The sequence below is a fragment of the Rhinopithecus roxellana genome, chromosome 17 (genome assembly GCF_007565055.1).
Source record: "Rhinopithecus roxellana isolate Shanxi Qingling chromosome 17, ASM756505v1, whole genome shotgun sequence".
NCBI classification, from domain to species: Eukaryota; Metazoa; Chordata; class Mammalia; order Primates; family Cercopithecidae; genus Rhinopithecus; species Rhinopithecus roxellana.
In genome coordinates, this window is record NC_044565.1 from 61,691,728 (window position 1) to 61,706,910 (window position 15,183).

At 34.4% G+C, this 15,183-nt stretch overlaps 1 protein-coding gene across 4 annotated transcripts in view; it reads right to left on the reverse strand.

Moving 5' to 3' along the window:
- The window catches only part of WDR35 (WD repeat domain 35), a 73,091-nt gene that overhangs the window by 18,601 nt on the left and 39,307 nt on the right, over positions 1 to 15,183 (reverse strand). For 3 of the 4 annotated variants that reach the window (XM_030921552.1, XM_030921550.1, XM_030921549.1), the window contains 6 exons: positions 12,418 to 12,471; positions 10,726 to 10,835; positions 10,053 to 10,263; positions 5,243 to 5,323; positions 1,790 to 1,926; positions 1,272 to 1,475 (listed from right to left, as the gene is read on the reverse strand). In XM_030921552.1, the coding sequence (XP_030777412.1) occupies positions 1,272 to 1,475; positions 1,790 to 1,926; positions 5,243 to 5,323; positions 10,053 to 10,263; positions 10,726 to 10,835; positions 12,418 to 12,471 (797 nt within the window). The remainder of the gene's footprint in view (positions 1 to 1,271; positions 1,476 to 1,789; positions 1,927 to 5,242; positions 5,324 to 10,052; positions 10,264 to 10,725; positions 10,836 to 12,417; positions 12,472 to 15,183) is intronic. The other variant, XM_030921551.1, reaches the window with a different exon arrangement.

A 15,183-nucleotide genomic window follows, 5' to 3' on the forward strand; every position in this document is an offset into this window, starting at 1 on the left:
CAATGTGACTCTCCAAACATTTTAAAAACTTAGCCTGACTAAGTAAGAGGAAATGAGGAGCACCTGGAGGTTATGGTTTGAAGGTGTGTCCCCTCCAAAATTCATGTTAAAACTTAATCTCCACTGTGATAGTATTAAGAGGTGGGGTTTTTGGGAAGTCATTATGTCTGCCCTTATGAATTGATTAACGCCCTTATAAAAGACTCTTCAGAGAATTTGCCCCTTTTGCCCTTTTCACGTTCCACTATGTAAAGGCATAATATTCAAAGCACCATCTTGGAAGTAAGACAGGGCCCTCAACAGACACTAAACCTGTTGACGCCTTGACTTCAGACTTCCTAGTCTCCAGAACTGCGAGAAAAATATTTCCATTCTTTATAAATTATCCAGTCTCAGGTATCTTGTTATAGGAGTCCAAATGGTCTAAGATACCAGACTAGGGAAAAGAAAACAATGTTGTGCCTTTACTTTCCTAGACTTTCAATTTAGCAAAATAATGATTTAAATAATAATCATTTCTTTTCAGCAATTTCTTAGACATGATCAGGTTTATTTCAAAACAAAACACGGTGTAAACACATGTGGTTTTATATCTCTTTTCAGAGCCTAAGTCGTATTAGAGATCTCCTGGGAGTATAAATAACATTAATGAAAATGAGATACAATGTTAACAGCTGAAATGAAGTTCAGACAGACTCTCCACCTTGAGGTTCAGTGGCTAAGATTCTCTGCTTTCACAGCAGCTGCCTGGGTTTGATTCCTGGCAAGGGAGACAGGCCTTACAGTTCTTTAATTCAAAAGAAGAAATATTTATGAAGTTCATATATTATTTTATATAAATCAAAAATGAAATATAAAGAACTAATCTCACTCCCTAACTACTTCTGATTTTTATTTTATGCCTCTTGACAACAGAAAATTAAATAATGACCTAAACAAAGAAAGAAAGAAAAAACTGGAATAATGAGCTATGTCATAAATCTGAAAGATCCCAGTCTCTGTTGTTCTATCATTTTTTCCCACCAAATTAAAAAAAAAACCTCCCATAGTCAGCCATTATTAAATTTAAAAACAGAGAAGAAAACTGCCTCCAGACTATGAAACACAAATAAATGAGGGGCATGTAGAATATCTAGGTTGTAATCCAAACATAAAATTAATTTCTGAAAGAAACTGTATGACACACCTAATCTATTTATAGTCCCCATTTGTAAAAAATACAATGATGAACTGAAAGAGTACTCGGGGATGCCTGCACCTTCATAATTTACCTTCTGTCCATCTCGAGATATGTTCTTTCAGCCTCTTCAAACCTGCCAAAGTAGCCAGCAACTTCAGCCTGTTTCATTGACTCACTCTGTAGTTTGCCCAAGCGCTTCACAAACTTAATGCCTTGGTAATCTTTGCAGCGCACAAATGCTTGCTCTGCAGTGTAGAGATCCAGTTTCTGAAGAGCTGCTTCAGCCAGTAGGCGCCTTTATTTTAAAAGAAACAAAAACATAAATGCATATTGCAAATTACTGATAAACTAGTCTTGAATCACAATTATCAATTATTATGTCTATTGTTTCTAGAGAAACATGGTGGAAAGTAACACATGTAAACATTTTTCAAATAATATTCTGCTTATTTTGAGGACTTCCAAATCTAAAATTAATTTCTATATTTTAAAAAGAGCAAGAATGGAAGTTTGTTCCCATCAGGAGGATAGTAGGGGAGCAGAGGGACAGAGCTGAGACTTTAAAAACCTACACCTGACATCTTGGGAGAGTTTGCTTTTTTTAAATACCAAAGTCGGGGGTGTGGATTGTCCTCTATGAATTGAGATGCATCTTTAATTCCAACCTTCTCAATCAGTGCTCGGCTATCTCGCAGAGACCGAATCTCAAAGTTAATTAGGTAATCCTTGTTTGGATGTTCTGGATCCTGAAAGTAAAGATGGAAACAAAAAAAAATTCAAATACTTGCTGTTAGAGTATATGTTTCTTTTTTATATTAAAAACCAGAACAGAACAAAACAAGAAAAAAAAACAGCATTGTATTGTGAGCAAAATAAGGAAGAGAAGTCTTCATGTTTGGGTCTTTTGAGTTATTTGAAAAACACCCAAAACCCACAAGTGAAGTCCCTCCTGAGGCAATCAGGTAGCCTATGAGGAAAAGGGGACGGAGGAAAATGGCAGAAGTGGTCCCTCACAGTTACGCATCCCTGTTTCCCTCTGCTCAGATTGGTTTTTCACCTGAAATGAGATAACATATCTCAAAGATTCAGCACAATGCCTAGCTGTACTATTTACAGTATTCAATATTCATTATCTCAGAACTGATCTAATGCTCTCCTGCTTCAGAACTTTGAACAGGTAAACCATCATGACTGAATCACAGCACCCAACTCTTTTCTGGCAACTGAATTACTTATCCATCTCCTCAACTCTTCTACCTGAGGCCAAGAACTGTGTCTTATTGGCTCTTAATAGTTGCTGAATTGATGAACAGATGGACTTTGGGTAAATCATTTTACCACTGAGAGCCCTTCTTTATCTAAAAACCTTCACAAAATTCAATATAATCATCAATTACAGCAACAACACCACAGGCATTTTCATGCATTCCAGAGCTTAAGGCAATTGGAAATTTATGAGCCTTTCTTGAAAAACACTACTAATGATGAAATCCAGCCAACTAAAAGATTAATCAAAATTAAGAACTTATGTGCAAAGAAAATGTAGTAAAAAGCTTTGAATTCATTTAAATATTAAGACTAAACAACGGGAAATTAGGATTATAAGACAAAATTAAAATGTTCTAAATCTTGACCATGTAAAAAGAATATATCTACAAAAGGAAAAACAGAAGAAAATGTAAGAATGTTGTCTTTCAGAGTGGAAAGACAATACTATTAAAAATTAAAATATAATTTAGACTAATAACTTCCTGGTTTTTCATAATTTTTCTTCTCAACCCAGGAAAATGGTATTGTTCGTAGTGGAAAAATACTATCAAAATGTCTAGAATTCCTTTAAACTCACTTTCAGGTTATCTAATTAAATTAACACTAAAAAAGTAGATTGTACAATGATGCCATTTTTATAAAATTACTTCTGTTCATCCATCTAAATCTATCAAATCCATATTTCCATATATAACGTGCAGCTGTAAGGAATGATGTTCTGAAATTTAATCTAATGGTAATGACTAAAATATCTGAGTTGTGGGATTTACGGTTTTTTTAAACTGTTTTCAGTACTTTTCTGTATTGCTTGAATTCTACATAACTGTGCCATTTCTTTAAGCAATAAAGTATTCATTTTTAAAAATCAATTTAACCAACACTTTCTGAAAACCAACCCTATATCAGATGCTTGCTAGATGTTAGGGATTCAAGAAGCTCACTCTCTATCAAACCATTAAATATATAAAAACAGACAAAATATTTCAGTCACCTTAGTTTGACTCTACCCATTTATGACTGTTTTTTTAAAGGGCACTGGAAAAACCACATATTTGGAAAAATAAATAAATAAATAAGGTCTTCTTTCCCTGAATCTTTTGGGAAAGAAGACAAGCAGAAAGACATCTTCTGGCTGGGCATGGTGGCTCATGCCTGTAATCCTAACATTTTGGGAGGGCAAAGTGAGAGTTTCACTTGAACCCAGGAGTTCGAGACCAGCCTTGGCCAACATGGCGAAACCCCATCTCTACAAAAAAAAAACACAAAAAATTAGCCAAGCATGGTGGCCTGTGCCTGGGACCCCAGCTACTCACGAGGCTGAGGTGGGAGGATCACTTGAGCCCGGGAGGCAGAGGCTACAGTGAGCCATGATGGCACCACTGCACTCCAGCCTGGGTGACAGAGAGAAACCCTGCTGAAAAAAAAGAAAAAGACATCTTTCTTCACATGTGAGGAAAAGGAAAAAATATTATCTGGTGGTACTGTATTCAAGTTAAACAGGCAATGAAATAAGTTCATTAGTTTTACAAGTCATATACCTTAAACAAGGACAAGAAAAATGCTATCCACATAGAGAAGAGTCAAATAGTCAAATCTGGAGGTTACATAATCTAGGTAATAACAGCCCAGACTTCATTTTTGATGGTTGGCTGCTGACAGCTTTTAAACCTCACCCCTTCTTCTTCCCCTCTGCCTCATACGGGGCAAGCTAATGAGAAAGTCCAGATGCTCCTTACTTTGGGGCGCCAGTAAGTTTCAAACCACGTAAGTCCCTATCCATTAAAATCCTCACCCCAGATCCACTCCCTAACTACTAAACAACAAAACAACAACAAAAACACCCTCAAGCCAGTCTCCTGTCCCTGTGCTTTCCAGACATTTCAGACAGCTTGGGAAGCCTGCCCTTCTCTCTCCTAAAAAACCTCATTATGGAAGATACATTCTTGGTGTCTCTATGGTATCATCAATGTTTACATCCAAACCAAATTTTGGGTGGGGGCCCATCCTGTTGCTGCATGGTGGTTATGATATAGAAAAATGAAACTGGTTCACAATAAAAGAGCCATAATTTACATATCAAACCCAAATATGAAAACCTGTTTCAAATTGCCACTAACTTCTGGAAATTTTAAATCTACTATCTCAATTCAAAAACTATATATATTACATAGAAAAAGTTAATGCTTTGTCTAAAATGAAGGTAAAACTTCTCTCAGTATATTCTTAGAGAAAAAAAATTCTCAAACGATGGTCAATGAAGGCCAATGCAGGGGTTCAAAATCATGTCTTGAATTTAAAAAAAGAATTATTTTACAAATCCTGGAAAAAATGGAAAGAGAGATCTCTAAAAAAAGTTACTCGAGTATCTTAGAACTAGAAAAAGGCTAAACTCCTAAATAGTTCTTCAGTATGTCGTTATTACTACAGAAACAATAACAACAATTAGCACTCTTTTTTTTTAAGCTCTCGCTTGGCCGTAGCATTGTGCTAATTGCTTTTCACACATTATCTTAAATAATAACAATCCTATAAGTAGTATTATTATCCATATTTTATAAAGGCAATAACTGAGACTCATACATTTTTATCACCATTTTACAGGAAAGGAAAGTGAAGCTCAAAAAGATGATGGCACCCACCTAAAGGCTGAACAATAATAAGAGAGCAGGGCTGGGCCTGAGATACATCTGACTCCTGGGTCCACACTGCTAACCAGGACACTACACTGCCTGGTCCAGAAATAAATAATCCCCAGTCAAGCTAGCAACAGAAATATAACTTTTTAGGAATTACCTTTAATATCTCATCCAAAAGAACAGATTTAATTTCTAAATCCTCAAAATTACAAATATATCCAGAGGTCTGAATGGGTTCCTTTAAAGACAAAAACAAATATTATGTTTCATTATGTAAAATTTCCTCTCTTCTAACAAATCATGCTTTTAAATTTTATTATCAGAGGTTTCAGGTAAACAGAAGAGAGAATGTCATTAAAACCTATATACCCATAACCTAAGTTATTAACATTACGGTAAATATGCTTCATTTAACTCCTTGGCTGAAGTATTGTAAAGTAAATGCAGTAAATTACAGACATCATGATATTTTACCCCTAACTATTTCAGTACATATCTTTAAAACGTAAGAATTTTCTCTTACATGGCCACATTACTATGATCACATCTTACATAATTAATGTTAATTCCCTAATAGCATGTAATATTCAGTCCAATTTTCTCAATTAATAAAAAGTCTTACACAGCTTGAAATTCTAATTCATGCAATTCAATATTAAAGTTAATTCTTCATAAAACTGATAAATGCTATATTTGTATGTAAGCCCATCTATCAAAGAAATCCCATACCACACTGAACAGTCTCTCCTCTGTAACATGAACCAGAGTGCATTCCTGATATATTTCCTACTCTTTAAGATTTATTTGCCAATATGTAAGTGCATGAGACTGTTATATGTCTGCCTCTTATCTTAGTGTCATACAGGCTTGTTGAAATAAAGAATAGGATATGCATATTATAAAGTAAAGTAGCTACCCTAGATCTTTAGTGGAAAAAAGGTATCAATATTATATAGACAAAAATAAACTGCCAATATACTTAATACTTCTAAGAATACTGTAAAAAAAATAGAGTAATGTTGTCTGGTAATAGAAATAGTATCAGATTGCAATTTTTAAAACTATGTGTATGTATATATTTCATAAAGTAGAAAGTAACCAAAATCCAAATGAAATAACATTTCAAATTTATAACTCTGGAAGTTGGTCCTTCACATATGATTCAGAAATTATAATAAAAAGAAGACACCAAAAAGATGAACACAAGAGGTAAAAACGGAATCATATTTAGTTTGACTTTAGTATGTTTAAGAATGAGGCTCTTATATGCATACTGTAAGTGTTTTGAGGGTTTTTAAATGTTTTTCAGGCCGGGCCCCATGGTTCATGCCTTTAATCTCAGCACTTTGGAAGGCTGAGACAAGAGGATCATTTCTGGCCTAGAGTTTGAGACCAGCTTGGCCAACACAGTGAAACACCATCTTTAAAAAAAATTAAAATTAAAAAAGTTGTTTTTCTTTTAAAAATTACAAATTGTTGAATAAAATATTCAAGTTATATAAGAAAATTTCATAAAACCCCTTTATTACCTTAAAAAAGGGTTGTATTACATAAAGGTAAATAATATGCTTTAAGAGCAAAAAACAATGAATCAGAACAAAATTTAATTTAAAAAGGAAGCATATATAATAAGATATTTCTTATAAGGTATAGTGGCCTTTTGTATACCTCGATTATTTTGATACTGTATGTAAATCAAATATATTTGTATAAACATGTTTATCATTAGAAATTTTTTTTATTTTTGGCTAGACAGTGCAACAAAACAAGATAATCAAAAGATAAACTCACAAAAGTTGATCTATGGAAAAAAAAAACACTACCAAAGAGAAAGGGAGAAAGATGGAGAGAGAGAAATAAAAAACTAAGACTTTCAAAAATAATCTGATTATTAATGCATAGGTAAATACACACATTTATGCAATTCAGATTTTAAAAATTCAACTTCTGCTGGAATTAACCAATTTTCTTTAGTTTCCAAAATTCATTAGCTAACTATTCACACACTTCATTTAAATACGAAGTTTCAGACCAGCAGGGTCTCACCTAAGTAGTATACAAGATATTTCTTTTTATTAAAAAAGTTTCCAAAGTTTAATAATCTATACTACACCAAGAAATATTGGCACCTTTATTCAGCACACAAATCAGAAGGCTTCATAATATGTACCACATAATGAGTATCCTGAAGTACCCTTATTTGTCCTACAATTTTAGCATATTGTGAGACATACTGAGGTTTGCATATACCTAAGTGAATTTAGGGATTACATTACCTAATTTTAGCTAACCCTCACAAACTGGACAAGTGGCTTAAAAAGCTTCTTGCAAAGAACTTGTAAATTAAAAGTAATATTAATAATGCAAGCACAAGCCAACAAGGAAAGGTAGAACTGACACCTCTCTTACTCCTAGTACAGATCCTTGTGTCAGTCATCTTACGACATGAAAACAATGACAATCCTATCAGTTCTGACCAAAAGTCAGCTAAAAGGTCAAAGTTATCAAGTAGACTATTTGAAACATGAGACTTTTATCCACTAAGTTAACAAAACCTTGCTCTAAAATCTGCATTATGCTGACATACTAGCTAATGTAGCATTAGCATGAACCATAGCAATTAGCATGACTTATAAAAATAAAGTTATATCATCCAGTAAAATTTATTTTTCTCATTCTTTTAAAATTTCTATTTTGGAGCATGATTCATAATATATTAATATGGTAGGTCATGTAAATAATTTCTAAATAAATATGTATATATAAAAGCATATATTCAAAAGTTTGGGAGCACCTTGTTTGAAAAAGAAGCAAATGTACAAAAATGAGAGTCTGATTGATGAAATTATGAGATACGAAAGAAACATGAATATGAAATTGTAGTGCCAATGAGAAGGAAGAGCCAAGAAAAAGAACAAAAGAGTACAATCAGTACCTTCAGAGGGTCACTGGAGATGAAAATGGTCAAGCAGGGAATATCAACATTAAATATTCATCTCCTAATTCTCAAAGAAAATGTGCTTTATCAGTAAATTAAAACTTTGCACACAGATGGCATCTTTTTCTCTCAAATAATCTGAAGACTTACAGCTTAAATAAAGGTATGAATTTAGAATTCTTAACAACACTCAAAAGGATAAAAATATATTCTACTATTACCTGTCAAACAATAACTTATCTCCTAAATAATAACACAGAATACTATGTCCTGAAGGAACATACTATTAAATGTAGCTCAGCAGTTCCTGTAAAACAGATCTTCTCTGTTTTGAAGAGATCATGTTCTTACATGATCAATAAGCAGCTAGAAAAGCAAATGAGCAGAGCAGCTAAACTAGCTGTGACCACAGAAAGCCAGTGTCCTTGTGAATGAAAAGAACAGAACAGCATCATTTATAAAGAAATCCAGACAGTGAGAAGGTTGTAAGAAATCCATCTAGCTCTAAATCTAACAGAAATCGAACTACATGCCAAACCAGAAAACAAATTCAAATTAAAAAATAGTATGTTTTTAAAAGGTTGTTCTGTTAAAACTACTTAAGAAACTCTTTCCACCAGATTTCACTTGTACCAGACTGACCATGTGTGCTATAGACACAGTATGAGCAGCCAGATATAACAAACATTCTCCCTTTTCCAGGCATATGATTTGTGACTTACTATGAGCAGGGCAAAGGATAGAAAAGACTCTTAACATTCAAAAAGTATTCTACTCCCATCCTCAAGGTTATCCTGTGATTACCTGTCAAATTCCCACAATTGTTTTGTGGCAAGGATTAAATTTCCCTTGGACCCCTGAAAGGAGCGCATGCTTACAGGTCAAATGCAACAGCCCTGAATCTGAATGCCTTTCCTTTGAACCATTTCTCAGGGTCGAGGAATCACAAAGATCCTAAGACTTGCAAAAGCCTTAACAGAACCTTTGAGAGCACTTTACATCAGGGCATTTTACATCCAAAATTCCTCAAATGGGGAAATGTGAAAATAATTTAGGATATTAAAGGGGCAAACAGTTTACCACTAAATAAATTACTCCAGAAACCCTTTGGCAGCTCAGGGGCCCAAGCATGCAATTTCTTCCCAAGAAGGAAGCTATACATGCAAACAAATGGAAATTAACAATGTAAAGCATTTATTAACTTATTCCTTATTATTTACAAGAGTAGAGTGCAGCAGGAGTACAGAAAATTCCAAATTGAAATCCATTACTAATTCAAATGTCATTTAAAAGATTTATCTTCTTAATGATATTTTTATTAGATTACCAGATTATTTTGTATTTCCTAAATACAACAGCTGACAGTTGGCCAGAGTCGACTAAGTGACAGGAAAATCAGAGCATAGAAATTAGCTGATGTGAGCCACAAGCAGAAAATCAAAATATAACCTTAAAAATGAGAACAGAGGGGGCTTCCTCATACCCAAAAGAGAGATTAATCACTGCCTGCACTTGCATACTTTTAAGAATATCTGGGTTAAGAAAGAACACAGATTTGTGAGCGATATGATAAATGTAAATAGAAATAAGACAAAGTAAGCACAGAATAAAGTGAATAAAGAGACAGAAGAGAATGAATGGACAAGGAAATTTGAAAACTGTATTTTTTGATTAGGTTCTTTTAAGAAACTCTGGTAGATAAGACTACTGACTTTCTTTGTTTTCTTAAGTTTGACAAAGAAAAAAAAAAGACTAGTGACCATGGCTCCACCTTTTTAGAACAGATAAATAAATGCCTAGGAAGTACCTTTCGGAGAAACTAGAGAATATTTAATAGATAAGCATTTTCTCACCTAAGACCAAATATTTTTAAAATCCACAGAAATGTTCCTATTTATTTTCAGAAATTCATGCAGCCATGTTGGCACTGCTGTTCAACAAACTTCTTAAAGAAACAAGGGGGAATCATCCAGGTTTTTATATTTGGCTCATTATTTATAGACTGTTAATACTCATTTATTGTTTTTACCTCAGGATCCAAGTTTCTGAAAACATACATTCTTGTCTTCTCCATCATTGCAAACAAATCAGGATTATCTTTGGCCCACTTCATATCCCAGACATCTCTTCGCTCCAATTTTAACAACTCTCCAACTACTTGCTGTCCTGTACTGTCCATTACTCGAGCATCCAAGTCAAAGAAAGTCAGAACTCCTGAGATATCTATGACAGCAAGACGGCTAAAAATAATGCAATTGGAGAAAAGGAAAAAACTATAAAATTACTATCAGCAATCATGAGAATAATTACCTACAGCCATTCTTCTTCAAAATCAGATTATCAGAAACCTGGAATACATTAGAAATGGCTTAAATTTTTTAAAATAAATTTGATACAAGATATGGACTACTCTCCATTTTGCTCTCTTCTGAGGAAAATGTATCCAAAGAGATGAAACCAACGGGTATGAAATATAAAATAATCTCAATGCTTTTAAGTTTTAAGAGTAAAAATTATACTAGTACTTCCATATGCCCCATTAAAGACATTTAAACCAAATGCAGTATAAAATAAAACCATACTGAATTTTAAGACAAGTTCAATAGACACACCCATCTTTACATTCATTACATATAAATCTAACAATCCCAACTGATAATTCCTAAATCTAACATCTACATGAGCAGAGTTTTCAGGCTTACCTAGAGTTGCAATTCAAGGATAACTGGTAGCCTCGACAATTAAGGGAATATTTTTGAATCAAACCAACATTAGGTAGACTGTATCTCTGAATGGTGCCAGATTCACGACCCTATGGAAATTACTTTTGATTACTTAATTAAGCGTATGTGTATCATAATATTAAACTACAACTATCTCTCTATATGTCTATACATTTGTCTTAAAACCAAAGTGATGTCACAGCAAATTCTCAATTCTAATCACGAATCATGTTCTTAAGTATATATTTATCTATTAATTTAATTAAACCTTTTTCAAACAACTGAAGTATTCTAATTTTTTTTCATGTAATGTTCAAGAAAGAAGTCAGAAACCTAGCACTTTAGTAATACACAAATTCTTCTATCACAAGGAAAAAAATCTAAAGTTATTTATATTTGTTATCTAGGTTAATATTCAGGGCACATTAAAAGCTAAAACAAAGTACTTGTTGAGTTAAATTACATATGTATATGAAAAATCAACAGAAGATCATATGAAATAACTGTTATGAAAGTCTAGGTTTTTATCCTATAGCCATCCATCTGATACTAGTTTTTAGCAAAAGGAAAGATGATCTGAATGCAGTGATACCATAAGTATTAGTTTAAATACGTTAAAAAAAAAAAAGCAGCATATAATTGTCTACACAACTCAGGGCAAATCTTAAACTTGACAGATCAACAGTAAGTACAATGCCATGAGAGAACTGTGGGTTTCAAACCCTTGGCTGCTTCAGGCCATGGCAATGGGACAAAGTGGAAGCCTCCACACAGCTGATCTTCACCTCTCCTCTTTTTAATCAGAGAACCACTGCTTTTGCAGCTGAGTCTCATGAGGGCTTATCAGAAAGGAGGAAATACTATAGAAATATTACGCTCTTAAGATTTTTCCTCCCATAAAATTAGCTCATGGCTGAGGAATGTAACTAGAACTGGAATATATACTATTAAGGTTTTGTTTACATAATTCAAATGCAATAACCCCAGCAGCATTACTGTATTAAAGTAAACATTTATTTCTAAAATTAATATTTTCAAATCTTAGAGGTCAAGAGAAGACACTATGTCATTGATTCTATCTGAAAAATTCAGCTGAAATTTGCCGTAGGTTTCTCTCTTTTACTGGCTGGCAAACATGTTACCTCGTCATTCTAAGTCTTATGAAAGTAGCTGAGCCAAAGCACTTTCTCCAACATAAAATATCGGGCTACACAGAGGAGGAAACTTTCTAATACCTACTACCACCATGCAATCTGCCCCACATCCATCAACCTTCCACAGGACTCATTCCACTCAGTGTTAGGAACTGTAAGTGTAGCCTGTCTTCTCGTCTGGTCATCATTCTATTGCTTTCATAAATAGCTGTTTTTGCAAATGGTTAATAATTTGTGAGGAAAGCTTTAAAACTTTCTTATTTCTTACACTGAACTTATATTCAGGGTACAGTAAAATTTGGGGCGCCCATAAGATGATATTCAAAACTTTACTGTAATTTTTTTTTTTAAGAGACAGGATTTCACTGTGTTCTCAGTCTGGTTTCCAACTCCTGGCCTCAAGCAATCCTCCTGCTTCCGCTTCCCAAGTAACTGTCATTACAGACATGGGGCACACACCTGGCTCCTATTTTTATAAACAATTATTATTCATAAAATAAGTTTTTGCAAAACTTACCACAATCAATATCTTATCTGATGCAGTTATGGCACAAATTGGATCCCTTGTGCCCTAAAATAAGTTAATCAATCATTACTATTCAACAAACATTTATTGAATAACTAATCTGGTACAAGGTAATATGCAATTCACTAAGTAGTCAATGTTTATTAACTTAACCAACATTTATTTACTGAGCACCTACTATGTGCCAAACACTGAAGTAAGCACTAGAGATATTCCGATGAAATCTTTACCCTCAGAGATTACTCAAAAGTCTATTGGGGAAGACAGTGAACTAAACACCTCCTTGCAGGACAGTATGATGAAAGAAGAGGTAGAAAGAGAGGTTATGAGAGCACAGAGAAAGGAGTATCTAACTTACACCAAGACAGGCAAAAACCTGAGCTCAGGACTAAAAGAGAAAGAGCCAGCAGAAGGGTCAGCACATATTAAATTGAGGAAATGTAAGAAGGCATTGCACTGCAACAACCTGGACAAGTCTCTAGGGCATTACACTTGCTGAAAAAAGCCAATCTCAAAAAGTGACATACTATATGATTCTATTCATAAAACATTCTCAAAGTAACAAAACTACAGAGATGGAGAACATATTAGTGATTGCGAGGGGACAAGGATGGGGCTGGGCCCAGCTACTTGGGAGGCTGAGGCAGGAGCATTGCTTGAACCCAGGAGGCGGAGGTTGCAGTGAGCTGAGATCACGCCACTGCACTCCAGCCTGGGCAACAGTGCAAGACTCTGTCTCAGAAAAAAAAAGAAAAAGAAAAAGGAAAGACAAGAAAAGAAAAAGAAAAAGAAAATAGAAAAGAAATGAAAAGAAAGAAGAAAGAGATAAGATCCCTTATGGTGACAAAACTAGATAAACCTACACACACACCTATTAGCACACGTAAAAACGGCTGAAAACTGAGTAAGCTCATAGGCTAGTTACAGTACTGTGCCAACGTCAGTTTCCTGGTTTTGATACTCTACTGCACTTACATAAGATGTCAACACTGACGAAAGCTGAGTGATGGGACTCTTTCTGCAATTTTCTATTAGCCTACAATTATTTCAAGATAAAATGTTTTTTATTAAAAATTTTAAAAACCAGTGTGATATATTCAGGAAATCTCAAGTTGTTTGCCACAGCTGGTATCTGAGGAATATGCTGGGAAGTGGGCCAGGGAGGCGGAGTACTTGTGGCTATTTATACTTTACTCTGAAAAATATGGGAACTTACAGAAAGCTTATAAATGGGGAGGAACTATATGTAACATGATTAGATTTGCATTTTAGAAAGGTTGCAGTGGTCAGAAGTATGATAAATGGATTGGCATAGTGGGGATGGGGAAAACTGAAAGTAGAGAGACTATTCTGTTCGATATGGTAGCCACTAACCTGATGTCACCATTTAAATGTAAATTCCATTAATGAGAGTGAAATACAATTTAAAATTCAGTTCTTCAGCTGAACTAGCAATATTTTAAGTACTCAGTAGCACATATGGCTAGTGGCTACTGCACTGGAGAACAAAGATATACAGTATTTCCATTATCACAAAAAGTTCTATTGGGCAGCGTTGGATGGAAATTATTGCAGTGATGTAGGCAGAAACTAATGGCAGACCAAATTGATACAGAGATGGAAAGAGGAAAGCCAATTTGAAAGAAATTTAAGAGACAGAATCAAGATGCCTTGGTGATTTATTAGACATGGAAAGCAAGAGAAAAGGAGTTCTCATGATTCTTGCAGAGATAGTGAAGCCAACTACTGATATATAGAATATATATGGAGAAATGAATTGGGACGGAAGCTGAGGTTCAGCCTCAGACAGATTAAACTTGGGGTGCTTTTGAGCTGCTCAATTTCTTGCTATCCAGACGGCAAGAAATATGTTATTCAGAAATCAAAAAAACTCAACATTGGAAAAATACATATTAGAGTCATTGGCATATGGTTAAAGGGGTGGATTTCAATAAGAACACTAAGAAGAGTGTATTAATAGGTTTTTTGTTTTTTTTTTAAAAAAAGGGTAGATGGCTTAGGGCTAGACATTAGGGAACATCACAATAAGTGATGCATAGATGAACCCTTGACAAAGAAGGCTCAGAAGGAAAAGCCAGAGACAAAGCCAGGAGTGTGGTTTCATGAAAGCCAAGAAGAAAAAAGCAGTCATTAAGAATATTAAATGTAATGTGTAGATCAAATAATACAAAGACAGAAAAAGACCTATTGGACTTGGCAATTCAAAGTCTTCTGAAAACCAGAATGCAATGAAGTGCAGATGGAATGTGCAGTAGGGGAAAGATGAATACAGAATAGTCTTTCAAGAAACTCAGCTATGAAAGGAGGAAGAGAGAATGCAGTAGCTGGAAGAAAATACATGATTGACAATGGAAACTTCTGTTGTTTTTAAGATGGCATCTATTTTAATTGATTTGAGGGTACAGGGGAAAAGCTGGTTGATGATGAATCAATTTTCCAAAACTTCCCTATCAAAGAGACTGTTTCTTATTCACCAGTAGATTCCCAGCACCTACTCCAATGTCTCACACTTAATAGACATTCAGAAAGTACTTAATCGAAAACAATGGATGGATACATAGATGACTAGACGAACTCTTGCATGTTCTAGCAGATACATCACTAGATCTGCTGTCAAAAAATTAAGCTTGAACCCTTGCTTTGGTACTTAATCATTTTATGATCCTGAGTAAATCAGTGAACTTCTCTATCAGTTTTCTAACCTATAAGGGAGGAGATGGCATGCTGCTTGACTTA